At 51.5% G+C, this 26,886-nt stretch overlaps 1 protein-coding gene across 1 annotated transcript in view; it reads left to right on the top strand.

Annotated features, from left to right (window-relative positions):
* The window catches only part of LOC132590929 (mitochondrial disaggregase-like), a 137,564-nt gene that overhangs the window by 71,533 nt on the left and 39,145 nt on the right, over window positions 1–26,886 (top strand). Inside the window, exon 5 of the mRNA XM_060263842.1 lies at window positions 3,758–3,872. Coding sequence (XP_060119825.1) covers window positions 3,758–3,872 — 115 coding nt within the window. The remainder of the gene's footprint in view (window positions 1–3,757; window positions 3,873–26,886) is intronic.

The following is a 26,886-nucleotide window of genomic DNA, read 5'->3' as shown; positions in this document are numbered from 1 at the left end:
GAGCTCTCTTATCTGGGAGAACCGGGTTGGATTGCCCGCTCCTCCACTTGCAGCTGCTGGAATGGCCTTGGGTCAGCCAGAGCTCTCTTATCTGGGAGAACCGGGTTTGATTCCCTACTCCTCCACTTGCAGCTGCTGGAATGGCCTTGGGTCAGCCAGAGCTCTCTTATCTGGGAGAACCGGGTTGGATTCCCCACTCCTCCACTCACACCTGCTGGAATGGCCTTGGATCTTTAATGGACTTTAATCTAGATCAGGGGTGGGGAACCTCCATCCCAAGGTACGTATGTGGCCCTCGAGGTCACTTGGTGTGGCCCTCGGGGATTGCTGGGCCGAACCAAGCCACGTGGCAGCCTCCCTGGGGCCTGGCTGGCCAGCGAGGATCATGGGGCCCAGCCGCACAGTGCAGCAGCCTCCCCAGGGCCAGGCAGGGATCACAGGGCTCAGATGTACTGTGGGCAGCCTCCCTGGGGCCTGGCTGGCCGGCCAGAATTGCTTCAGGGCCCGGAAAAGTTACTGCCACGGTTCAGTTTGCACTTTTTTATCCCAGAGGGTGTGGCCTAATATGCTAATATTGGGGTGTGTGGTCTAATATGCTACTGAGTTCCTGCTGGGCTTTTTCTACAAAAAAGCCCTGGATCTATGCATTTGCCTAGGGCAGCAGGCCGGGTGTGTGCTCACCAGGTTAGGCTCTCCCCACATGCCTTCACGTAGAAAAACAATTATTTGCATTAATTTTGCTGGCCTGAATCATTCTCCCTCAGCAGAGCACAGTTTTTTAAGTTGATAATTTTGTATGATCCGCGAATGATGTTTAATAATAATAATAATAATAATAATAAAAAAATTTATTCTTATATCCCGCCCTCCCCCGCCGAAGCGGGCTCAGATGTTATAAATATCCATATGGCCCTTGGCAGAAGAAAGGTTCCCCACCCCTGATCTAGATCATAGAATGCTAGATTTGGAAGGGACCTCCAGGGTCATCTAGTCCAACCCCCTGCACAATGCAGGAATTTCACAACTACCTCCCCCTAAATTCTCAGGATCTTCATTGCGGTCAGAGGGCCATCCAGCCTCTGTTGAAAAACCTCCAAGGAAGGAGAGCCCACCGCCTCCCGAGGAAGCCTGTTCCACTGAGGAACTGCTCTAACAGAATCCTAGAGTGGGAAGGGACCTCCAGGGTCATCTAGTCCAACCCCCTGCACAATGCAGGAAACCCACAGATACCTCCCCCTAAGTTCACAGGATCCTCATTGCTGTCAGGTGGCCATCTAGCCTCTGTTTAAAAACCTCCAAGGAAGGAGAGCCCACCACCTCCCGAGGAGGAAGCCTGTTCCACTGAGGAACCACTCTAATGGTCAGGAATCCTAGAGTTGGAAGGCACCTCTAGGGTCATCTAGTCCAACCCCCTGCACAATGCAGGAATTTCACAACTACCTCCCCCTAAATTCTCAGGATCTTCATTGCGGTCAGAGGGCCATCCAGCCTCTGTTGAAAAACCTCCAAGGAAGGAGAGCCCACCACCTCCCGAGGAAGCCTGTTCCACTGAGGAACTGCTCTATCAGAATCCTAGAGTGGGAAGGGACCTCCAGGGTCATCTAGTCCAACCCCCTGCACAATGCAGGAAACCCACAGATACCCCCCCCTAAGTTCACAGGATCCTCATTGCTGTCAGGTGGCCATCTAGCCTCTGTTTAAAAACCTCCAAGGAAGGAGAGCCCACCACCTCCCAAGGAGGAAGCCTGTTCCACTGAGGAATCACTCTAAGGGTCAGGAATCATAGCGTTGGAAGGGATCTCCAGGGACATCTAGTCCAACCCCTGCGCAATGCAGGAAACTCACAAACACCTCCCCCTAAATTCACAGGACCTTCATTGCTGTCAGATGGCCCTCTAGCCTCTGTTGAAAAGCCTCTAAGGAAGGAGAGCCCACCACCTCCCGAGGAGGAAGCCTGTTCCTGAGGAAGCTTACATTGTGCTTCTACTCCTTGAGTCCATATTTCACAACACCCCTCCTGCCTTCTGAGTGGGCTATAGAGTCATAGAATCGGAAGGGACCTCCAGGGCCATCTAGTCCAACACCCTGCACAGTGCAGGAAACACACAAATATCTCCCCTTATAAGGACTCAGAGATCTTGTCTCTGACAAGCTTGAACCCCGAAAATCTTGTAGCTCTGTAAGGTGCTAGTGGGCTCGAATGTAGCTGTTCTACTTCAGACCAGCATGACTGGAATCGCTTTACTCTGCTTTGGTAAGGCCTCACCTGGAGTCTTGTGTTCAGTTTTGGGCACCACATTTTGAGAAGGATCAAGACAAGCTGGAACGGGTCCAGAGGAGGGCGACGAAGATGGTGAGGGGTCTGGAGACCAAGTCCTATGAGGAAAGGTTGAAGAATCTGGGGATGTTTAGCCTGGAGAGGAGGCGGCTGAGAGGTGATTGGATCACCATCTTCAAGGACTTGAAGGGCTGTCATAGAGAGGATGGTGTGGAATTGTTTTCTGTGGCCCCATGAAGTAGGACCAGAACCAATGGGTTGAAATTAAATCAGAAGAGTTTCCGGCTCAACATAAGGAATAACTTCCTGACCGTTAGAGCAGTTCCTCAGTGGAACAGGCTTCCTCGGGAGGTGCTGGGCTCTCCTTTCTTGGAGGTTTTTCAGCAGAGGTTCGATGGCCATCTGACGGCGATGAAGATCCTGTGAATTTGGGGTAGGTATTTGTGGGTTTCCTGCATTGTGCAGGGGGTTGGACTAGATGACCCTGGAGGTTGTTTCCATTTCTAGGATTCTCGTTTGGAAGTTTTTAAGCAGAGGCTAGATGGCCATCTGACAGCAATGAAGATCGTGTGAATTTAGGGGGAGGTGTTTGTGAGTTCCCTGCATTGTGCAGGGAGTTGGACTAGATGACCCTGGAGGCTCCTTCCAACTCTTCTATGATTCTAACATGCTTCCTGCTTTGGAGGTGGTGGGTTCTCCTTCCTTGAAGGTTTTTAAACAGAGGCAAGATGGCCATCTGACAGCAATGAGGATCCTGTGAATTTAGGGGGAGGTGTTTGTGAGTTCCCTGCATTGTGCAGGGAGTTGGACTAGATGACCCTGGAGGTTCCTTCCAACTCTTCTATGATTCTAACATTCTTCCTCCTTGGGAGGTGGAAGGTTTTCCTTCCTTGGAAGTTTTTAAACAGAGGCTAGATGGTCATCTGACAGCAATGAGGATCCTGTGAATTTAGGGGGAGGTGTTTGTGAGTTCCCTGCATTGTGCAGGGAGTTGGACTAGATGACCCTGGAGGTTCCTTCCAACTCTTCTATGATTCTAACATTCTTCCTCCTTGGGAGGTGGAAGGTTTTCCTTCCTTGGAAGTTTTTAAACAGAGGCTGGATGGCCATCTGACAGCAATGAGGATCCTGTGAATTTAGGGGGAGGTGTTTGTGAGTTCCCTGCATTGTGCAGGGGGTTGGACTAGATGACCCTGGAGGTCCCTTCCAATTCTAGGATTCTAAGTTGCTGGTGGGCTTAAATCTAGCTGTTCTACTTCAGGCCAGCATTTATTTTTATTTTTCAGATTTATATCCTACCTCCCTCCGACAAGCTCAGGGCAGCATGACTATACCCTCTGACACTTTGTCCCCCCCCCCCCCCCATTTGCATCTTGAAGCAGTTTATGCCGAATCCTCTCTTATCTTAAGGGCATGTTTGCTATGCAGACGTTTTGCAGGACCTGATCCCGATGACCCCTCTCCTCCTCCTTCCCACAGTTCCAGGAAGAGCAGCGCAAGAGAGAAATAGAGGAACGGCGTCGTTTTCCCCTGGAGCAGAGGCTGCGAGAGCACATCATCGGGCAGGAGAACGCCATAGCAACTGTCGGAGCCGGTAAGAGTCCGTCCACTTCGATTAGCCTGTTGCTTTGCAGGAGCCTTCTGAGAAGCCGGGGGCAACGTTCCCTCTAAGCTGCAGAGCTTCGAGAGCAAAAATTCTGCTCTGCGAGCGACTGGCATTAAATTTGTGAGTGACTGGCTCTAAAGTCGTGAGCAGCTGCATAAATTATTGTGCTCTGGGGTCAGTTTTCCTGAGCTAAGTCAAGAATGCGCGAGCTGGAGGCTTAAAAACGGTGCGCTAGCTCGCGCTCACTCAGCTTAGAGGGAACGCTGGTGTGGGGGACGGTATCCATCTCACGAAGGGGATGGCCCATTCCTGACTTGCCAGGACTGGTTCCGTGCGTGCTGGAGAAAGTGTACAGTCCGTTGTGAGCATGCTCAGCATTTCACCTTCGGGTAACTCCGTTTTGTTCTTGGGAGATAAGTTTCTTTGTCGTGATGTCGAGGGGAAAAAACGTGAGGAAATGTGAGGAAATCATTCATTACCTTGTGAAGAAATGGGATAACTATTTAGTAAAGGATGCAAATCTGTTTAATACAGGAGAGAATTTCCGTGTGTGTGTGTGTGTGTAGGAAAGGGGGTAGATTTCACCAGGAACTTGGAAACGGGGAGTTAGAGGGTCTAAGTTTCCAGTGGCTGGGGGGGGCGGGGGGGGGGGCACTGCCAGGCAAACTGTCCAACTGCATCTCCCACCATCCTCAAATTGTGTCTCTGTTGCATACACTTGTTGCCTCCAAAGCATTCTGTGCCCCGCCTGTTTTAAGGTTCCCAGGAAGAAGGAAGAAGATATTGGAATTATACCCTGCCCTGTACTCTGAATTTCAGAGTCTCAGAGCAGCTTGCAATCTCCTTTATCTTCAACTTGGATCAGGCCAGTGGCCCATCCAGTCCAACACACAGTGGCCAAAAAAAACAGGCGCCCTCAGGAGGTCCATCAGTGGGGCCAGCACTAGAAGCCCTCCCACTGTACCACCCACCAAGCACCAAGAACACAGAGCATCACTGCCCCAGACACAGAGTTCCAACAATACCAGAACCAAGAATATAAGAGAAGCCATGTTGAATCAGGCCAATGGCCCATCCAGTCCAACACCCTGTGTCGCATAAGAACCTAAGAGAAGCCCTGTTGGATCAGGCCAGTGGCCCATCCAGTCCAACACTCTGAGTCACACAGTGGCCAAAAAAACCAGGCGCCCTCAGGAGGTCCATCCGTGGGGCCAGCACTAGAAGCCCTCCCACTGTGTCAACCACCAAGCACCAAGAATACAGAGCATCATTGTCCGAGACACAGAGTTCCAACAATACCAGAACCAAGAATATAAGAACATAAGAGAAGCCCTGTTGAATCAGGCCAATGGCCCATCCAGTCCAACACACTGTGTCACACAGTGGCCAAAAAATCCAGGCGCCCTCAGGAGGTCCATCAGTGGGGCCAGGACACTAGAAACCCTCCCACTGTACCCACCCGAGCACCAAGAATACAGAGCATCATTGTCCGAGACACAGAGTTCCAACAATACCAGAACCAAGAATATAAGAACATAAGAGAAGCCCTGTTGGATCAGGCCAGTGACCCCTCCAGTCCAACACACTGTGTCACACAGTGGCCAAAAAATCCAGGCGCCCTCAGGAGGTCCATCAGTGGGGCCAGGACACTAGAAACCCTCCCACTGTACCCACCCGAGCACCAAGAATACAGAGCATCATTGTCCGAGACACAGAGTTCCAACAATACCAGAACCAAGAATATAAGAACATAAGAGAAGCCCTGTTGAATCAGGCCAATGGCCCATCCAGTCCAACACTCTGTGTCACATAAGAACATAAGAGAAGCCCTGTTGGATCAGGCTAATGGCCCCTCCAGTCCAACACTCTGTTTCACTTAAGAACATAAGAGAAGCCCTGTTGAATCAGGCCAATGGCCCATCCAGTCCAACACTCTGTGTCACATAAGAACATAAGAGAAGCCCTGTTGGATCAGGCCAGTGGCCCCTCCAGTCCAACACTCTGTGTCACATAAGAACATAAGAGAAGCCCTGTTGGATCAGGCCAGTGGCCCCTCCAGTCCAACACTCTGTGTCACATAAGAACATAAGAGAAGCCCTGTTGGATCAGGCCAATGGCCCCTCCAGTCCAACACTCTGTTTCACTTAAGAACATAAGAGAAGCCCTGTTGAATCAGGCCAGTGGCCCATCCAGTCCAACACCCTGTGTCGCATAAGAACATAAGAGAAGCCATGTTGAATCAGGCCTATGGCCCATCCAGTCCAACACCCTGTGTCGCATAAGAACCTAAGAGAAGCCATGTTGGATCAGGCCAGTGGCCCATCCAGTCCAACACACTGTGTCACATAAGAACATAAGAGAAGCCATGTTGGGTCAGGCCAGTGGCCCATCCAGTCCAACACCCTGTGTCGCATAAGAACATAAGAGAAGCCATGTTGGGTCAGGCCAGTGGCCCATCCAGTCCAACACCCTGTGTCGCATAAGAACATAAGAGAAGCCCTGTTGGATCAGGCCAATGGCCCATCCAGTCCAACACCCTGTGTCGCATAAGAACATAAGAGAAGCCATGTTGGATCAGGCCAGTGGCCCATCCAGTCCAACACACTGTGTCACACAGTGGCCAAAAAATCCAGGTGCCCTCAGGAGGTCCATCAGTGGGGCCAGCACTAGAAGCCCTCCCACGGTGCCACCCCCCAAATATCAAGAATACAGAGCATCACTGCCCCAGACATAAGAACATAAGAGAAGCCATGTTGGATCAGGCCAATGGCCCCTCCAATCCAACACTCTGTGTCACATAAGAACATTAGAGAAGCCCCGTTGGATCAGGCCAGTGGCCCCTCCAGTCCAACACTCTGTGTCACATAAGAACATAAGAGAAGCCATGTTGGGTCAGGGCAGTGGCCCATCCAGTCCAACACTCTGTGTCACATAAGAACATAAGAGAAGCCATGTTGGGTCAGGGCAGTGGCCCATCCAGTCCAACACACAGTGGCCGAAAAAACCAGGTGCCCACAGGAGGTCCATCAGTTGGGCCAGCTCTAGAAGCCCTCCCACTGTGGCAGCCCCCAAATATCAAGAATACAGAGCATCACTTGCCCCAGACAGAGAGTTCCAACAAGACGTTGTGGCCTTTGAAACTTTAAATTACAAGTGATCTCCAGGGGACGGCCACCGCGGAAGGTGGATTCTGTGGCATTGTTCCCGACGGAATTCCTTCTCCTCCCAAACCCTTCGTGGCTCAGGCTGCACCTCCCAAGATCTCCAGTTGCTTCCCAACTCAGAGCAATGTAACTGCCCTTTGAAACTATCAATCAGGGTGGCCAAACTTGTTTCACGTAAGAGCGAAATGGAAGGAAGAAAGGAAGGAAGGAAGTTCTCTGGTAAGACCTCACCAGGAGTACTGTGTTCAGTTTTGAGCAGCATTTTTTAAGAAAGGATATAGACAAGCTGGAAGGGGTCCTGAGGAGGGTGACAAAGATGGTGAGGGGTCTGGAGACCAAGTCCTATGAGGAAAGGTTGAAGGAGCTGGGGATGTTTAGCCTGGAGAGGAGGCAGCTGAGAGGTGATAGGATCACCATCTTCCAAGTCCTTGAAGGGCTGTCCTATAGAGGATGGTGTGGAATTGTTTTCTGTGGCCCCAGAAGGTAGGACCAGAACCAATAGGCTGAAGTTAAATCCAAAGAGTTTCCGGCTCAACATTAGGAAGAACTTCCTGACCGTTTGAGCGATTCCTCGGTGGAACAGGCTTCCTCAGGAGGTAGTGGGCTCTCCTTCCTTGGAGGTTTTTAAGCAGAGGCCGGATGGCCATCTGACAGCAATGAGGATCCTGTGAATCTAGGGGGAGGTATTTGTGAATTTCCTTCATTGTGCAGGGGGTTGGACTAGATGACCCTGGAGGTCCCTTCGATGATTCTAAAAGGAAGGAAGGAAGGACGGGAGGAAGGAAGAAAGGAAGGCAGGAAGGCAAATAGACAGGTGGTGGGAGGGATAGGTGGAAAGAAAGCAACTTTAACTTTAAATGCATTCTCCAAGCTTCTGGCTGTCTTAACTTGGAGAAGAGATTTTAAGAGACAAACGCCTTCTCCAAGAGGTGGGCAGGGAGGAGAGCTTTGAGAGCCGCACAGTATGTGTGAAAAGGCCATTTCTGGCTACCGAAGCCCAGTTTGGCCATCTCTGCTATAGATATACTTAGCATAAGGTTGGGTTTGTTTTTTTTACCAGAGTGGCTCAGGAGGTCACCAAGCAGAAACTGGGGTGTGTGATGTCATGGGTGCTGGGGACCCTGCAGAAGAAGCTGAGCCTGCAGAAGAAACTGTGCCCCTGCCACCTGCACCAGTGCCCCCACCTCCTGCTGGAGAAGATCCCAGCCCCCCTGCCTCGCCCTCTCGGGTGGTGCGTGTGCGTGAGCGCCTCCGTCAGGACCTCAGGGATCGGAGGAGGGCGGCACGCTCACGAGCAAGACGCTCCCTGACCCCTGAGTTCTGAGAGGATTCTGGCCCTTCTAAGAGCAAGGATGCTTGAGTCTCAGCAGGATCCTGGCTGCCTCTCAGAGCCAGCAATTAGCCCAAATGGGCAACAGCCAGCAGAGGGCTATATAGCTGTAGGCTTTGGGAGGAGGCTTTGTGGAAGCAACTAGTCATCTCCCTGACGTTCTAGCATCCACTCCGGCTTGACTTTGGTTTCTGGACTCCCTGACTTTGGCCTGTGACTTCTGGACTCCCTGACCTCGGCTTCTGGACCTCGGACCTGCGATACTTGTACAGTGATTCGGATTTGGCGCCTCGGACCCTCCTGCTTACTGGCTACAGACCTCGGACTGCCCCTGGACTTTGCCTGACCCGGCCCCAGCCGTGACATGTGAGAATGAACGGAGCAAGGCACCCAGCACAAACCCACATGGCACCCAGTTTCCTGTCCTGGAGACGCAAGACGGGGGACAGACCACGCTCTCGAGCAGAGCTCTCTGAAACCTCCGGCTGCGTTTGGACGGAAAAATAAGGAAACTGTTTTCAGCTGCTCCCTCGCTTCAGAGCGCAGCGCGTAGTAAATAAAGAATATTAAAACTCTTTGTCAGCCTGCCGGTTCCTCTGTCTCCCACTCTTGCATTCACGAGACCATTAAGAGGGATGGATGGAAGGAAGGATGGGGGAGAGAAGCCTCCAGATGAGAAAGAGAGAAACCCGCTCCTGGAACATCGTGAGCGGCGCTCACCCCTCTGTTGGGCCAGGCCAGTTTGCGCTTCCTACCTTCACCTGTTTGCACCAGCGGCCTGCTCTTGTGAAGGGTGTGATGCCGCAGGAGAGAATTTGAGCCAGCTCTTGGAGGCAACCGGAACGATTCAAGAGTTGGAACTCTTTCCCTACGAAGAAAGGTTGAAACGCTTGGGGCTCTTGAGCTCGGAGAAACTTCGACCGACGGGTGACGTGACAGAGGTTTGCAAGATTATGCATGGGATGGAGAAGGTAGAGAAAGAAGCACTTTTCTCCCTTTCTCGCAATACAAGAACTCGTGGGCATTCGATGAAATTGCTGAGCAGTCGGGTTAAAAAGGATAGAAGGAAGTCCTTCTTCACCCAAAGGGTGATTAACACGTGGAATTCACAGCCACAGGAGGTGGTGGCGGCTACAAGCATAGCCAGCTTCAAGAGGGGATTGGATAAGCATATGGAGCAGAGGTTCATCCATGGCTATTAGCCACAGTATATTGTCGGAACTCTCTGTCTGGGGCAGTGATGCTCTGTCTTCTTGGTGCTTGGGGGGGGCAACAGTGGGAGGGCTTCTAGTGTCCTGGCCCCGCTGGTGGACCTCTTGATGGCACCTGGGGGTTTTTTGGCCCCTGTGTGACACGGACTGGACGGGACATTGGCCTGATCCAACAGGGCTTCTCTTATGTTCTTATGTGACACAGAGTGTTGGACTGGACGGGTCATTGGCCTGATCCAACATGGCTTCTCTTATGTTCTTATGTGACACAGAGTGTTGGACTGGAGGGGCCATTGGCCTGATCCAACAGGGCTTCTCTTATGTTCTTATGTGACACAGAGTGTTGGACTGGAGGGGCCACTGGCCTGATCCAACATGGCTTCTCTTATGTTCTTATGTGACACAGAGTGTTGGACTGGAGGGGCCATTGGCCTGATCCAACAGGGCTTCTCTTATGTTCTTATGTGACACAGAGTGTTGGACTGGACGGGTCATTGGCCTGATCCAACATGGCTTCTCTTATGTTAAACCAGGGCTTTTTTTAGCAGAAACACACAGAGGGTGTGGCCTAATATGCAAATGTGTTCCTGCTGGGGGTTTTTCTTTTAAAAAGCCCTGTGTGAACCAATGGTGATATCAGGGGCATGGCCTAATATGCAAATGAGTCCCTGCTGGGCTTTTTCTTAAAAAAAATCCATGTGAGACAGTGGGGATGTCAGGGGTGTGGCCTAATATTCGGATGAGTTCCTGCTGAGCCTTTTCTGCCAAAAAAGTCCTACATGAAACTATCACAGCATCCCTGTGGTTTTGACAAGTCTGAAGAGGATTTGAGATCCGGGCACTCTCAGCCTTCCTTGTAAGGTTGCCATCTCTGGGTTGGGAAATCCCTGGAGGTTTTTTTGGGAGGTGGAGCTTGAGACAGGCCGGGTTTGGGAAAGAGAAGGACTTCAGTGGGGAGCGACACCATAGAGTCCACCTCCCTAAGTGACAGTTTTCTCCAGGTGACCTTACCTCTGTCACCTGGTGACCTCTTATAATCCCAGGAGATCTCCAGCTACTACCTGAAGATTAAACCAGTGCAAAAAACACTACCATCCGTGCTAAACAAATATAAATTATATGAATTACTAACCAATGTTTACCTTATTTCATATATACTATATGCTCAATTTACAAGTGTGCTTTTAGCACACGAAAGCTTACATCCTCAATAAAACTTTGCTGCTCTTAGAATCATAGAATCCTAGAGTTGGAAGGGACCTCCAGGGCCATCTAGTCCAACCCCCTGCACAATGCAGGAAACTCACAAACACCTCCCCCTAAATTCACAGGATCCTCATTGCTGTCAGGTGGCCATCCAGCCTCTGTTGAAAAACCTCCAAGGAAAGAAGCCTGTTCCACTGAGGAACCGCTCTAACGGTCAGGAAGTTCTTCTTAATAGAATCATAGAGTTGGAAGGGACCTCCAGGGTCATCTAGTCCAACCCCCTGCACAATGCAGGAAACTCACAAACCCCTCCCCCTAAATTCTCAGGATCTTCATTGCTGTCAGATGGCCATCTAGCCTCTGTTGAAAAATCCATCACCTCCCGAGGAAGCCTGTTCCACTGAGGAACTGCTCTATCAGAATCCTAGAGTTGGAAGGGACCTCCAGGGTCATCTAGTCCAACCCCCTGCACAATGCAGGAAACTCACAAACCCCTCCCCCTAAATTCTCAGGATCTTCATTGCTGTCAGAGGGCCATCTAGCCTCTGTTGAAAAATCCATCACCTCCCGAGGAAGCCTGTTCCACTGAAGAACTGCTCTATCAGAATCCTAGAGTTGGAAGGGACCTCCAGGGTCATCTAGTCCAACCCCCTGCACAATGCAGGAAACTCACAAACCCCTCCCCCTAAATTCTCAGGATCTTCATTGCTGTCAGAGGGCCATCTAGCCTCTGTTGAAGAACCTCCAAGGAAGGCGAGCCCACCACCTCCGGAAGAAGCCTGTTCCACTGAGGAATCACTCTAACGGTCAGGCAGTTCTTCCTCATTTTGAGCCGGAAACTCTTTTGATTTAATCCCAACTTAAAGGTACTCTTGGACCCCAGCTTTGTTCTGCTGCTTCGGACTCCCACGGCTGCCCACCTGGATCTAACACTTTACAGAACACCTCAAGAAAAGCTAAAGCATCCAGTGGACTCACCAGATCCACTCCTTTGTCGGAGCTGCCCACAACAAGGAATCCCTCAAAGTTCTCTATAGAGAAGATTTCGTCCCTGGCCAGCAAACAGCCTCTAAAGCAGGGTTGGTCCAACTGTGGCTCAGGAGCCACGTGTGGCTCTTTCACACATCTTGTGTGGCTCTCACAGCCCCTGCCACCCCATCAGCTGGCTTCGGGAAGGCATTTGTCTCTTTAAAGCACTTCTCCAAGCCAAGCCAGATGGTGGCTTGGAGAACACATTTAAAGTTGCTTTCCTTCCACCTCTCCCCAAAATCTATTCCTTCCTTCCTTCCTTCCTTCCTTCCTTCCTTCCTTCCTTCCTTCCTTCCTTCCTTCCTTCCTTCCTTCCTTCCTTCCTTCCAACATCTGACATTCATGTTTTGCAGCTCTCGCACATCTGATGTTTGTTCTATGCGGCTCTTGCCAAAGGGTGATTAACACGTGGAACTCACTGCCACAGGAGGTGGTGGCGGCTACAAGCATAGCCAGCTTCAAGAGGGGATTTGATAAAAATATGGAGCAGAGGTCCATCAGTGGCTATTAGCCACAGTGTGTGTGTGTGTGTGTGTACTGGCCACTGTGTGATACAGAGTGTTGGACTGTATGGGCCATTGGCCTGATCCAACAGGGCTTCTCTTAGTTTCTTATGTGTGACAAAGAGTGTTGGAATGGATGGGCCATTGGCCTGATCCAGCATGGCTTCTCTTATGTGTGACACAGAGTGTTGGACTGGATGGATCATTGGCCTGATCCAGCATGGCTTCTCTTATGTTCTTATGTGACACAGAGTGTTGGACTGGATGGGCCATTGGCCTGATCCAACATGGCTTCTCTTATGTTCTTATGTGTGACACAGAGTGTTGGACTGGATTGGCCACTGGCCTGATCCAACATATCTTCTCTTATGTTCTTATGTGTGACACAGAGTGTTGGACTGGATGGGCCATTGCCCTGATCCAACAAGGCTTCTCTTATGTTCTTATGTGACACAAAGTGTTGGACTGGAGGGGCCACTGGCCTGATCCAACAGGGCTTCTCTTATGTTCTTATGAGACACAGAGTATTGGACTGCATGGGCCATTGGCCTGATCCAACAGGGCTTCTCTTATGTGACACAGAGTGTTGGACTGGAGGGGCCACTGGCCTGTTCATGTTGTTTAACTGTAATTTTATCTACCTGTATAGCTAAACTTGAATTGTGTTGTTAGCCGCCCTGAGCCTGCCCCGGTGGGGAGGGCGGGATATAAATAAAATTTTGTTGTTGTTGTTGTTCTTATGTGACAAAGAGTGTTGGACTGGAGGGGCCACTGGCCTGATCCAACAGGGCTACTCTTATGTTCTTATGAGACACAGAGTATTGGACTGCATGGGCCATTGGCCTGATCCAACAGGGCTTCTCTTATGTTCTTATGCGTGACACAGAGTGTTGGACTGGAGGGGCCACTGGCCTGATCCAACAGGGCTTCTCTTATGTGACACAGAGTGTTGGACTGGAGGGGCCACTGGCCTGATCCAACATGGCTTCTCTTATGTGACACAGAGTGTTGGACTGGAGGGGCCACTGGCCTGATCCAACATGGCTACTCTTATGTTCTTATGAGACACAGAGTATTGGACTGCATGGGCCATTGGCCTGATCCAACAGGGCTTCTCTTAAGTTCTTATGTGACACAGAATGTTGGACTGGAGGGGCCACTGGCCTGATCCAACAGGGCTTCTCTTATGTGACACAGAGTGTTGGACTGGAGGGGCCACTGGCCTGATCCAACAGGGCTTCTCTTAAGTTCTTATGTGACACAGAGTGTGGGACTGGAGGGCCCACTGGCCTGATCCAGCAGGGCTTCTCTTATGTTCTTATGCGTGACACAGAGTGTTGGACTGGAGGGGCCACTGGCCTGATGCAACAGGGCTTCTCTTATGTTCTTATGTGACACAGAGTGTTGGACTGCAGGGGCCATTGGCCTGATCCAACAGGGCTTCCCTTATGTTCTTATGTGACACAGAGTGTTGGACTGGAGGGGCCACTGGCCTCATCCAACATGGCTTCTCTTACGTTCTTATGTGACACAGAGTGTTGGACTGGAGGGGCCACTGGCCTCATCCAACATGGCTTCTCTTATGTTCTTATGTGACACAGAGTGTTGGACTGGAGGGGCCACTGGCCTGATCCAACAGGGCTTCTCTGATGTTCTTATGTGACACAGAGTGTTGGACTGGAGGGGCCACTGGCCTGATCCAACAGGGCTTCTCTTATGTTCTTATGTGACACAGAGTGTTGGACTGGAGGGGCCATTGGCCTGACCCAACAGGGCTTCTCTTATGTTCTTATGTGACACAGAGCGTTGGACTGGATGGGCCACTGGCCTGATCTAACAGGGTTCTCTTATGTTCTTATGTGACACAGAGTGTTGGACTGGAGGGGCCCCTGGCCTGATCCAACAGGGCTTTTCTTATGTTCTTATGTGACACAGAGTGTTGGACTGGAGGGGCCACTGGCCTGATCCAACACGGCTTCTCTTATGTTCTTATGTGACACAGAGTGTTGGACTGGATGGGCCATTGGCCTGATCCAACAGGGCTTCTCTTATGTTCTTATGTGACATAGAGTGTTGGACTGGAGGGGCCACTGGCCTGATCCAACAGGGCTTCTCTTATGTTCTTATGTGACACAGAGTGTTGGACTGGAGGGGCCATTGGCCTGATCCAACATGGCTTCTCTTATGTTCTTATGTGACACAGAGTGTTGGACTGGAGGGGCCACTGGCCTGATCCAGCAGGGCTTCTCTTATGTTCTTATGTGACTCAGAGTGTTGGACTGGAGGGTCCACTGGCCTGATCCAGCAGGGCTTCTCTTATGTTCTTATGTGACTCAGAGTGTTGGACTGGAGGGGCCACTGGCCTGATCCAGCAGGGCTTCTCTTATGTTCTTATGTGACACAGAGTGTTGGACTGGAGGGGCCACTGGCCTGATCCAACAGGGCTTCTCTTATGTTCTTATGTGACTCAGAGTGTTGGACTGGAGGGTCCACTGGCCTGATCCAACAGGGCTTCTCTTATGTTCTTATGTGACACAGAGTGTTGGACTGGAGGGGCCACTGGCCTGATCCAACAGGGCTTCTCTTATGTTCTTATGTGACACAGAGTGTTGGACTGGAGGGTCCACTGGCCTGATCCAACAGGGCTTCTCTTATGTTCTTATGTGACACAGAGTGTTGGACTGGAGGGGCCACTGGCCTGATCCAACAGGGCTTCTCTTATGTTCTTATGTGACACAGAGTGGTGGACTGGAGGGGCCACTGGCCTGATCCAACATAGCTTCTCTTATGTAACACAGAGTGTTGGACTGGAGGGGCCATTGGCCTGATCCAACAGGGCTTCTCTTGTGTTCTTATGTGACTCAGAGTGTTGGACTGGAGGGACCACTGGCCTGATCCAACATGGCTTCTCTTGTGTTCTTATGTGACACAGAGTGTTGGACTGGAGGGTCCATTGGCCTGATCCAACAGGGCTTCTCTTATGTTCTTATGTGACACAGAGTGTTGGACTGGAGGGTCCACTGGCCTGATCCAACAGGGCTTCTCTTATGTTCTTATGTGACACAGAGTGTTGGACTGGAGGGGCCACTGGCCTGATCCAACAGGGCTTCTCTTATGTTCTTATGTGACACAGAGTGGTGGACTGGAGGGGCCACTGGCCTGATCCAACATAGCTTCTCTTATGTAACACAGAGTGTTGGACTGGAGGGGCCATTGGCCTGATCCAACAGGGCTTCTCTTGTGTTCTTATGTGACACAGAGTGTTGGACTGGAGGGGCCACTGGCCTGATCCAACAGAGCTTCTCTTATGTGAAACAGAGGGTTTGACTGGAGGGGCCACTGGCCTGATCCAACAGGGCTTCTCTTATGTTCTCATGTGACACAGAGTGTTGGACTGGAGGGGCCACTGGCCTGATCCAACAGGGCTTCTCTTGTGTTCTTATGTGACACAGAGTGTTGGACTGGAGGGGCCACTGGCCTGATCCAACATGGCTTCTCTTGTGTTCTTATGTGACACAGAGTGTTGGACTGGAGGGGCCACTGCCTGATCCAACAGGGCTTCTCTTATGTTCTTATGTGACACAGAGTGTTGGACTGGAGGGGACACTGGCCTGATCCAACAGGGCTTCTCTTATGTTCTTATGTGACACAGAGTGTTGGACTGGAGGGGCCACTGGCCTGATCCAACAGGGCTTCTCTTATGTTCTTATGTGACACAGAGTGTTGGACTGGAGGGGCCACTGGCCTGATCCAACAGGGCTTCTCTTGTGTTCTTATGTGACACAGAGTGTTGGACTGGAGGGGCCACTGGCCTGATCCAACAGGGCTTCTCTTATGTTCTTATGTGACACAGAGTGTTGGACTGGAGGGGCCACTGGCCTGATCCAACAGGGCTTCTCTTGTGTTCTTATGTGACACAGAGTGTTGGACTGGAGGGGCCACTGGCCTGATCCAACATGGCTTCTCTTATGTTCTTATGTGACACAGAGTGTTGGACTGGAGGGGCCACTGGCCTGATCCAACAGGGCTTCTCTTGTGTTCTTATGTGACACAGAGTGTTGGACTGGAGGGGCCACTGGCCTGATCCAACAGGGCTTCTCTTGTGTTCTTATGTGACACAGAGTGTTGGACTGGAGGGGCCACTGGCCTGATCCAACAGGGCTTCTCTTATGTTCTTATGTGACACAGAGTGTTGGACTGGAGGGGCCATTGGCCTGATCCAACACGGCTTCTCTTATGTTCTTATGTGACACAGAGTGTTGGACTGGAGGGGCCCTTGGCCTGATCCAACAGGGCTTCTCTTATGTTCTTATGTGACACAGAGTGTTGGACTGGATGGGCCATTGGCCTGATCCAACACGGCTTCTCTTATGTTCTTATGTGACACAGAGTGTTGGACTGGAGGGGCCACTGGCCTGATCCAACATGGCATCTCTTATGTTCTTATGTGATACAGAGTGTTGGACTGGAGGGGCCCTTGGCCTGACCCAACAGGGCTTCTCTTATGTTCTTATGTGACACAGAGTGTTGGACTGGAGGGGCCACTGGCCTGATCCAACATGGCATCTCTTATGTTCTTATGTGACACAGAGTGTTGGACTGGAGGGGCCCTTGGCCTGACCCAACACGGCTTCTCTTATGTTCTTATGTGACACAGAGTGTTGGACTGGATGGGCCACTGGCCTGATCCAACATGGCATCTCTTATGTTCTTATGTGACACAGAGTGTTGGACTGGATGGGCCATTGGCCTGATCCAACACGGCTTCTCTTATGTTCTTATGTGACACAGAGTGTTGGACTGGAGGGGCCACTGGCCTGATCCAACATGGCATCTCTTATGTTCTTATGTGACACAGAGTGTTGGACTGGAGGGGCCCTTGGCCTGACCCAACAGGGCTTCTCTTATGTTCTTATGTGACACAGAGTGTTGGACTGGAGGGGCCACTGGCCTGATCCAACATGGCATCTCTTATGTTCTTATGTGACACAGAGTGTTGGACTGGAGGGGCCCTTGGCCTGACCCAACACGGCTTCTCTTATGTTCTTATGTGACACAGAGTGTTGGACTGGATGGGCCACTGGCCTGATCCAACATGGCATCTCTTATGTTCTTATGTGACACAGAGTGTTGGACTGGAGGGGCCCTTGGCCTGACCCAACATGGCTTCTCTTATGTTCTTATGTGACACAGAGTGTTGGACTGGAGGGGCCATAGGCCTGATCCAACATGGCTTCTCTTATGTTCTTGTGTTCTTAAGCAAGTTTGGCCACCGCTGTTCCAAAGGTTCTCTGTGTAATAGAAATTCCAAAAAAAAATAATAATAAATTCACTGGAGACCTCCCACTTCGGAAGAAGCCTTTTTAAATGTGTCTTGCCGACATCAAGGAAGAATAATACAGTACTGTAGCCGAAACTGTTAGTTGTACTGTAGCCCCTTATACTAATAACAGCCTGGAGGATGACAACCCTACGTTGTGGGAGGGGAAGGGTGCTGGAAGGTATTTCTAACCACTTTAGCAGTAGAGATCTCCATGGAAGACCCCAGATGGTGTGCATGAACACATGGAAGCGGCGGGGGAGGGGGAGAGGTGGTCTCAGCAGAGGGCACCTGTGGTTTCTGCTTTTGCTGAGAGATCTTTCTGCTGCCCCAAGGCTAACAGAAGCCCAATCAAATTACAGAAAAATGAGCATTGATATTCAAATGCAGTGACTTGGTATAATGCAGGACGAATGTAGCACTTAGCGCTTGTTAAGGGCTAAACCCTCCTAAGCACAGACAAAAAGAGAGACCTTTCCAGCATGTGGAAAGAAGATCAGAGAGGGTTTAATAGTCCTCTAAGATTTGCATCTGGGATCAGGAGATGGCAAGGAATGGAAATCTCTGGTGAGCAAGATCCAAGTCCAGCCGGGCCTTAGATTTGGGGCAGGGGGGTTAGCTTTGAGACTTGACAAAGGAAACCTTGACTCTCCAAAGGTTAGAATCATAGAATCCTAGACTTGGAAGGGACCTCCAGGGTCATCTAGTCCAACCCCCTGAACACTGCAGGAAACTCACAAACACCTCCCCCTACATTCACAGGATCTTCATCGCTGTCAGATGGCCCTCTAGCCTCTGTTGAAAAACCTTCAAGGAAGGAGAATCATAGAATCCTAGAGTTGGAAGGGACCTCCAGGGTCATCTAGTCCAACCCCCTGCACAATGCAGGAAACTCACAAACACCTCCCCCTAAATTCACAGGACCTTCATTGCTGTCAGATGGCCATCTAGCCTCGGCTTAAAACCTCGAAGGAAGGAGAATCATAGAATCATAGAGTTGGAAGGGACCTCCAGGGTCATCTAATCCAACCCCCTGCACAATGCAGGAAACCCACAAATACCTAGCCCAAATTCACAGGATCTTCTTCGTGGTCTCTGTGCAGTCCCACATATGGGGGTAATCCGTCAGGATCGAGCCCAACCTCGGAGAATTCAAAGCAATCTTGAAGCGTTAATTTTAGCGCGCCCTCCCGTCGTCCCAGAGAAGAGAGCTCTGGCTGACCCAAGGCCATTCCAGCAGGTGCAAGTGGAGGAGTGGGGAATCAGACCCAGTTCTCCCAGATAAGAATCCACACACTTAACCACTACACCAAACTGGCTCTCAGAAAATAGACACCCTGTGAAGTGGGTAGGGTTGAGAGAGCTCTTACAAGAGCTGCCCTTTCAAAGACAACTCCTGCGAGAGCTCTGGCTGACCCAAGGCCATTCCAGCCGCTGCAAGTGGAGAAGGGGGGAATCAAACCCAGTTCTCCCAGATAAGAGAGCTCTGGGTGACCCAAGGCCATTCCAGCCGCTGCAAGTGGAGGAGTGGGGAATCAAACCCGGTTCTCCCAGATAAGAGAGCTCTGGCTGACCCAAGGCCATTCCAGCCGCTGCAAGTGGAGAAGGGGGGAATCAAACCCAGTTCTCCCAGACAAGAGAGCTCTGGCTGACCCAAGGCCATTCCGGCAGCTGCAAGTGGAGGAGTGGGGAATCAAACCCGGTTCTCCCAGATAAGAGAGCTCTGGCTGACCCAAGGCCATTCCAGCCGCTGCAAGTGGAGAAGGGGGGAATCAAACCCAGTTCTCCCAGATAAGAGAGCTCTGGGTGACCCAAGGCCATTCCAGCAGCTGCAAGCGGAGGAGTGGGGAATCAAACCCAGTTCTCCCAGATAAGTGAGCTCTGGCTGACCCAAGGCCATTCCAGCAGCTGCAAGCGGAGGAGTGGGGAATCAAACCCAGTTCTCCCAGATAAGAGAGCTCTGGCTGACCCAAGGCCATTCCAGCAGCTGCAAGCGGAGGAGTGGGGAATCAAACCCAGTTCTCCCAGATAAGAGAGCTCTGGGTGACCCAAGGCCATTCCAGCAGCTGCAAGCGGAGGAGTGGGGAATCAAACCCAGTTCTCCCAGATAAGAGAGCTCTGGGTGACCCAAGGCCATTCCAGCCGCTGCAAGTGGAGGAGGGGGGAATCAAACCCAGTTCTCCCAGATAAGAGAGCTCTGGGTGACCCAAGGCCATTCCAGCAGCTGCAAGTGGAGGAGGGGGGAATCAAACCCAGTTCTCCCAGATAAGAGAGCTCTGGGTGACCCAAGGCCATTACAGCAGGTGCAAGTGGAGGAGGGGGGAATCAAACCCGGTTCTCCCAGATAAGAGAGCTCTGGGTGACCCAAGGCCATTCCAGCAGCTGCAAGTGGAGGAGTGGGGAATCAAACCCGGTTCTCCCAGAGACGAGAGCTATGGCTGACCCAAGGCCATTCCAGCAGCTGCAAGTGGGGGAGCGGGGAGCAAACCCGGTTCTCCCAGATAAGAGAGCTCTGGCTGACCCAAGGCCCTTCCAGCAGCTGCAAGTGGAGGAGGGGGGAATCAAACCCGGTTCTCCCAGATAAGAGAGCTCTGGCTGACCCAAGGCCACTCCAGCAGCTGCAAGTGGAGGAGTGGGGAATCAAACCCGGTTCTCCCAGAGAAGAGAGCTCTGGCTGACCCAAGGCCCTTCCAGCAGCTGCAAGTGGAGGAGTGGGGAATCAAACCCGGTTCTCCCAGATAAGAGAGCTCTGGCTGACCCAAGGCCCTTCCAGCAGCTGCAAGTGGAGGAGGGGGGAATCAAACCCGGTTCTCCCAGATAAGAGAGCTCTGCCTGACCCAAGGCCATTCCAGCAGCTGCAAGTGGAGGAGTGGGGAATCAAACCCGGTTCTCCCAGATAAGAGAGCTATGGCTCACCCAAGGCCATTCCAGCAACTGCAAGGGGAGGAGTGGGGAATCCAACCCGGTTCTCCCATTTAAGAGCGCTATGGCTGACCCAAGGCCATTCCAGCAGGTTCAAGTGGAGGAGTGGAGGAATCAAACCCGGTTCTCCCAGATAAGAGAGCTCTGGCTGACCCAAGGCCATTCCAGCAGGTGCGAGTGGAGGAGTGGGGAATCAAACCCGGTTCTCCCAGATAAGAGAGCTATGGCTGACCCAAGGCCATTCCAGCAGCTGCAAGTGGAGGAGTGGGGAATCAAACCCGATTCTCCCAGATAAGAGAGCTATGCCTGACCCAAGGCCATTCCAGCAGCTGCAAGTGGAGGAGCGGGCAATCCAACCCGGTTCTCCCAGATAAGAGAGCTCTGGCTGACCCAAGGCCATTCCAGCAGCTGCAAACGGAGGAGTGGGGAATCAAACCCGATTATCCCAGAGAAGGGTCCGCACACTTAACCATTACACCAAACTGGCTCTCCAGGGTGACTCTCCAGGGTGGACTTTACCAGACAGCGGTAAAACTGGACATTTCTTGCCTTAAAAACCCTACAGGGTTGCCATGTCCGTTGCAATTTGACCAGGCGGGGGATCTTCTGCCACCGCCCTTCCCCTTTAAGCTGCGCGTTCGCGGGCTAGGATCTTAATATTGTTTTAAAAGCGCCCGAGAGCCTGGATTCCGGAATCCAGGGGCCCATTCTTCTGCCCCGCACAGTTCCATCCACTCCGAAAACAAAAGTCTTTGGACCTTGAATCCCTGCAGGAGAGAGCGAGCGAGGGGGAGGCTGGGCCGCCCGCCACCCCGATCAGAGCACGGCCCTGCCCGAAGGCAGCAGCGGGGGGCTAATTGGGCAGCTTTGATTAATGGGCAGAGCGTCTCCCGGACACAGGTGGTGGGGAAGGCAGCTGCCTCCCCATGAGCCCCCGTGATTGAATTATCAGGGGCGAGGCAAGCTCTCTGCCTTGGGAGGTCGCGCTGGGAAGTCGGGGCCCACCTGGGCTGCCAGCCTGCGACTGCATTCCCAACCAGCGAACGGCACAGAGAGGCACCTCTCTCTGAAAACCAATCAGCCGGTACCATCATGCCCCTGTATAAATCGATGGTGCGGCCACATTGGGAATACTGTGTGCAATTCTGGTTCCCGCACCTCAAAAAAAGATATTCTAGCACTGGAAAAGGTCCATAAAAGGGCAACTAGAATGATTAAAGGTTTGGAACACTTTCCCTTTGAAGAAAGGTTAAAACGCTTGGGGCTCTTGAGCTTGGAGGAACGTTGAACTGAGGGGTGACATGAGAGTGATTTACAAGATTATGCATGGGATGGAGATAGTAGAGAAAGAAGTCCTTTTATCCCCTTCTCACAATACAAGAATTCGTGGGCATTCGACGAAATTGCTGAGCAGTCGGGTTAGAACGGATAAAAGGAAGTCCTTCTTCACCCAAAGGGTGATTAACAGGTGGAATTCACTGCCCCAGAAGGTGGTGGTGGCTACAAGCATAGCCAGCTTCAAGAGGGGATTGGATAAGCACATGGAGCAAAGGTCCATCAATGGCTATTAAAATCGAAATAACATCAAAATATCAGAGCACGGGCCTTTTCAACAGCGGCCCCGGCCCTATGGAACCAACTCCCCGAGGAGGTGCGGGCCCTGCGGAACCTTGACCAGTTCCGCAGGGCCTGCAAGACCGCCCTTTTTAAACTTGCTTATTCAGGCTGCTAAAGAAGGCTGTTAAATAAGGATCCGCCAATGCGGTTTAAAGACCTAGACCGCTGTGTATAAACTGGCAGAACTAGCGTCAAACATCACCAGCACTGTCAGACCAAACTATCTAATTGTATTGACTGGTTTTTAATATTGTTAAATTTAATGTTTTATATTGTTAAATTTAAAGGTTTTATTTATTACTGTATGTTTTTAAGAAATGTTGTTAGCCGCCCTGAGCCTGCCAAGGCGGGGAGGGCGGGATATAAATAAAATTTATTATTATTATTATATTATTATTAGCCACAGCGTATAGATGGAACTGTCTGTCTGGGGCAAGTGATGCTCTGTATTCTTGGTGCTTGGGGGGGGGCACAGTGGGAGGGCTTCTAGTGTCCTGGCCCCACTGATGGACCTCCTGATGGCACTTGGGGTTTTTGGCCCCTGTGTGACAGAGTGTTGGACTGGATGGACCATTGGCCTGATCCAACATGACTCCTCTTACGTTCTCATGTCTGGGGCAGTGATGCTCTGTATTCTTGGTGCTTGAGGAGGGGGGGGGGAAGTGGGAGGGCTTCTAGTGTCCTGGCCCCACTGATGGACCTCCTGATGGCACCCGGTTTCTTTGGCCATTGTGTGACACAGAGTGTTGAACTGGATAAGCCATTGGCCTGATCCAACAGGGCTTCTCTTATGTTCTCATGCCTTTGTGCAAGTGATGCTCTGTATTCTTGGGGTGGGGCACAGTGGGAGGGCTTATAACCCCACTGGTGGACCTCCTGATGGCACCTTGGGCTTTTTGGCCACTGTGGGACACATTGTTGGACTGGATTAGCCATTGGCCTGATCCAACACGGCTTCTCTTTTGTTCTTATCTCCCAGGGCGTCTCCTGCCCCACTTTGTCTGTTTCGCCCACATTTGGCAATCGGGGCCTTTTGGGCTCCGTGTAGGGTTGCCAATCGCCAGGTGGGGGCGGGGAATCCCCCAGTTTGGAGACCCTCCCCCCCCCCGGGATGCTGGACTAGGTGGACTGTTAGTCTGATCCAGTGGGACTTTTCTGATGTTCTTACAGTCAAAACTGCTGTTCTCTGTCTGAAAAAGTGAGAGCGTCCTTTTGTAGGTGGCCGTCTACAAAGGACCGAAAAGTAAATGAGCTGTCTCTCCCCATAACTGCCTTAAAAGTGAGCTCCTTTCAAGGGGAACAGTTTGCCTTCCATTTGAACCAGGAACAAATCTATATAGAAGACAGGGCGAGCAGTGGTTTTATCGTCTTTATTAACTTAATTTCTGTCCATCTTTCCCCCCAGTGGCAGCCCAAAGGGACTTACATCATTCTCCCTCCCACTTTTTTCTCACAACCACAACTCTGTGCAGTAGGTTAGGATGAGAGTCTGCGACTTTCCCAAGGTCACCCACCAGGCTTCTCTGCTGGAGCCAAAATTCAAATCCGGGCCTCACACACCCTAGTCCAGAATTCTGATCACTACCCCACACTGGCTGCTGTACAACGTCTTGCATTCCATTAAGAAGAGGAAGAAGATGAGTTGGTTTTTATACCCCGCTTTTCTCTACCCTGAGGAATCTCAAAGCGGCTTACAGTCACCTTCCCCTCCCCTCCCACCACTGGCTACTTGTGGGGCTGAGAGAGTCCGGAGAGAACTGTGACTGACCCAAGGTCACCCAGGTGGCTGCAAGTGGAGAAGGAGCAGGGAGAATCGAACCCAAGTCATCAGATTAGAGGCCGCTGCTCTTAACCACGACACCACGCTGGCTCAAGAGGTTGCATATTGCCTTAAGAGATTGCATATTGGCAGTTTGGTGCAGTGGTTAAGTGCGTGGAGCAGTGCCAGATTTCCATCTCTGCATATTTATTGCTTTATTTCTTTAGAATATTTCTCTGCTGCCTCTTTGGAGTCGTGCTGTCTTGTATTTTAGATTTCCGTACCACCTTCCTGTCAAGGAATTTGCATTGGCTTTACATATTATTCCCAGTCCCATTTTATCCGCACGATGACCCTATGAAGTAGGTTAGAATGGCCCAAATTGACCCAGTGAACTTCAAAGCTGGGCAGGGATTATTAATTGGGCGTTATTTATTATCTCTTTCATGAAACATTTATAAGCCGCCTTCCTTCCTTGTGGCGCTCCCAGCTGCTTCCAGATATAGATAAAACGCATCAGGTAGGTGAGTTCGATCCCGGCGGAAGCTGGGTCCAGGTAGCTGGCTCAAGGTTGACTCAGCCCTCCACCCTTCCGAGGTTGGTAAAATGAGTCCCCGGCTTGCTGGGGGGGAAAGTGTGGATTACTCGAGAAGGCAATGGCAAACCACCCCGCAAAAAAAATGTCGTGATGCGACGTCACCCCAGTCGGAAACGACTGGTGCTTGCACAGGGGACTACATTACCTTACCTTAACCTAGGTTAAAAACATAAAACCAAAATTTAAAATCACTGCTCCAGACTGCTAATAAACTTAACCGCATGCAGGCTGGAATGAAGCCAACGTCAGTTGCCTACAAAACATCAGAAGCGAAGGGGGTCAGGCGCACTTCCCTCGGGAGGCTGCTCCAGAATGGCGGGGCTGCCACCAAAAAGGCCCTGTCTCGCGTTCCCGCAAAATGAGCTTCTTTGATTGGTGGGACAGACAGGAGGGCCTCTCCCTGGACAGGAACGATGAGAGAAGACAGGCCTGCAGGTACCTGGTCCCCTGCTCCTTGACCCGCACACTCGTCTGCACGCCACCTCACCCCCAAAGACTTACTTGACCTTGAGCCATTGAATGCCAGGGCCATGAGTCCAATAACCAGGGTAGTGGGCAAAGCCAGGCCAGCTGCAGAGATGCCGACGGCATCGCCTCTCAAGGGCACGGCTGGTCTTCGGTTCACGCCCAAAGGATGTCACTCCTTTGGCATCGCAGGCGCCGTCGGTCCGAGACGCCCCACGGAATGAATTGATTTGATAAATGGACATTTATTACGCTCACAAATTGGCTGAAACCAATTTTGGCCACGTCAACCCCTGATAACTGCTGGGGTATTGATTTGTGTAAAGTAATACAGTGAATTTATCAGTTCAATAGCAGGCTGCAAAGGCCTCTCGGAGACCCGGCGCTCTTCCTTCTTCTCTGTTGCAGACGGAAACAGAAAAGGCAGGGCTAGAAACAGGGATCTTGGGGGGTGGGGGTGGGGGGGTCACTTCTCATTTGCTTCCAGGGAACCCACTTGAGCTTCCAGTGGTGATTTTGGGGACGGGAGGCGTGCCTTGCCAAGACTCCCCGCAACACTGCCCTGCTATGAGATGCATCTGTCTTGGGTGGCGGGGGATGTGTTTCCCCCTACCCAGCCGTGGATCCCCTCCAAGACCGGGGATGAAAAATTAATGACGCCGCAGTATAAAAGGATGTTAAAGGCATTCACACTTCAAATGCCACGTCAGCTGCTGTTTGCTGCTTTGCTAACTGATGTTTTAGCCTTCCTGTCCTGGCGTGGAGGGTTTCTCTGCCGGGCGACCATGGCTTTCTTTCCCCTAATGCCCCCTCCCCCCCCGTTTTTGGCCAAACAGAATTGCAATTTAGTGTAGGGGTCTCCGCCCCTGGGCACCATCATGCTTGCTGACAGCTTTTCTCGCACCCACCAGTATTTTCAGAAAGTGGGTGGGGCTTTTGCCAGCAAGGTTTCTGATTGGCCATTGGCTGTGCAGGTTTTTTTTTTAAGTTGCTTTGGCAGTGACTGCCCCCACAACACAGGGATCGTCACTGTGTAACAGAAACTTAATTGTGGCAGCCATTTTGTGGCCGGCTCCGCCTCTTGCAACAGCCATTTTGTGGCTGGCTCCACCTCCTGCAGCAGCCATTTTGTGGCTGGCTCCTCCTCCTGCAGCAGCCATTTTGTGGCTGGCTCCGCCTCCTGCCGCAGCCATTTTGTGGCTGTTCCCACCATGTTCTGTGTCAGAATTCTAAAATGGACCAGAGGTTCAAATAAGTTAAAAGATCAAGGTCGTCCCCTGTGCAAGCAGCAGTCGTTTCCGACTCTGGGGTGATGTCGCTTTCACAACGTTTTCACAGCAGACTTTTTACGGGGTGGTTTGCCATGGCCTTGCCCAGTCCTCTACGCTTTCCCCCCAGCAAGCTGGGGACTCCTTTGACCGACCTTGGAAGGATGGAAGGCTGAGTCAACCTGAACCAGCTTCCACGAGGATTGAACTCGGGTCGTGAGCAGAGGGCTCCGACTGCAGTACTGCAGCTTTACCACTCTGCACCATGTTGGAGACCCCTAATTTAGTGCTTTAAAAGCCTTAGGTGTGCTGGCTGTCACAACAGCCCTGCAAAGCCAGTTTCCAATGGCCATTTTGCAGACAGGGAACCCAGGTGGGTGAGCTAGGGTTGCCAGCCTCCAGGTGGGACCTGGAGATCTCCCGCTTTTCCAACTGATCTCCAGCTGGCAGAGATCAGCTCCCTGGGAGAAAACGGCTGCTCGGAAGGGTGGCCTCTAGGGCATTGTACCCATACCTCCCCTCCCCAAACCCTGCTCTCTCCTGCATCCACCCCCAAAGTCTCCAGGTCGTTTCTAACACAGACCTGGCAACTCCAATGACATCACTGTGA

This window comes from Heteronotia binoei, unplaced genomic scaffold, assembly GCF_032191835.1.
Source record: "Heteronotia binoei isolate CCM8104 ecotype False Entrance Well unplaced genomic scaffold, APGP_CSIRO_Hbin_v1 ptg001192l, whole genome shotgun sequence".
In the NCBI taxonomy this organism is placed as follows: Eukaryota; Metazoa; Chordata; class Lepidosauria; order Squamata; family Gekkonidae; genus Heteronotia; species Heteronotia binoei.
This window is presented reverse-complemented; position numbering and strand designations above follow the sequence as displayed.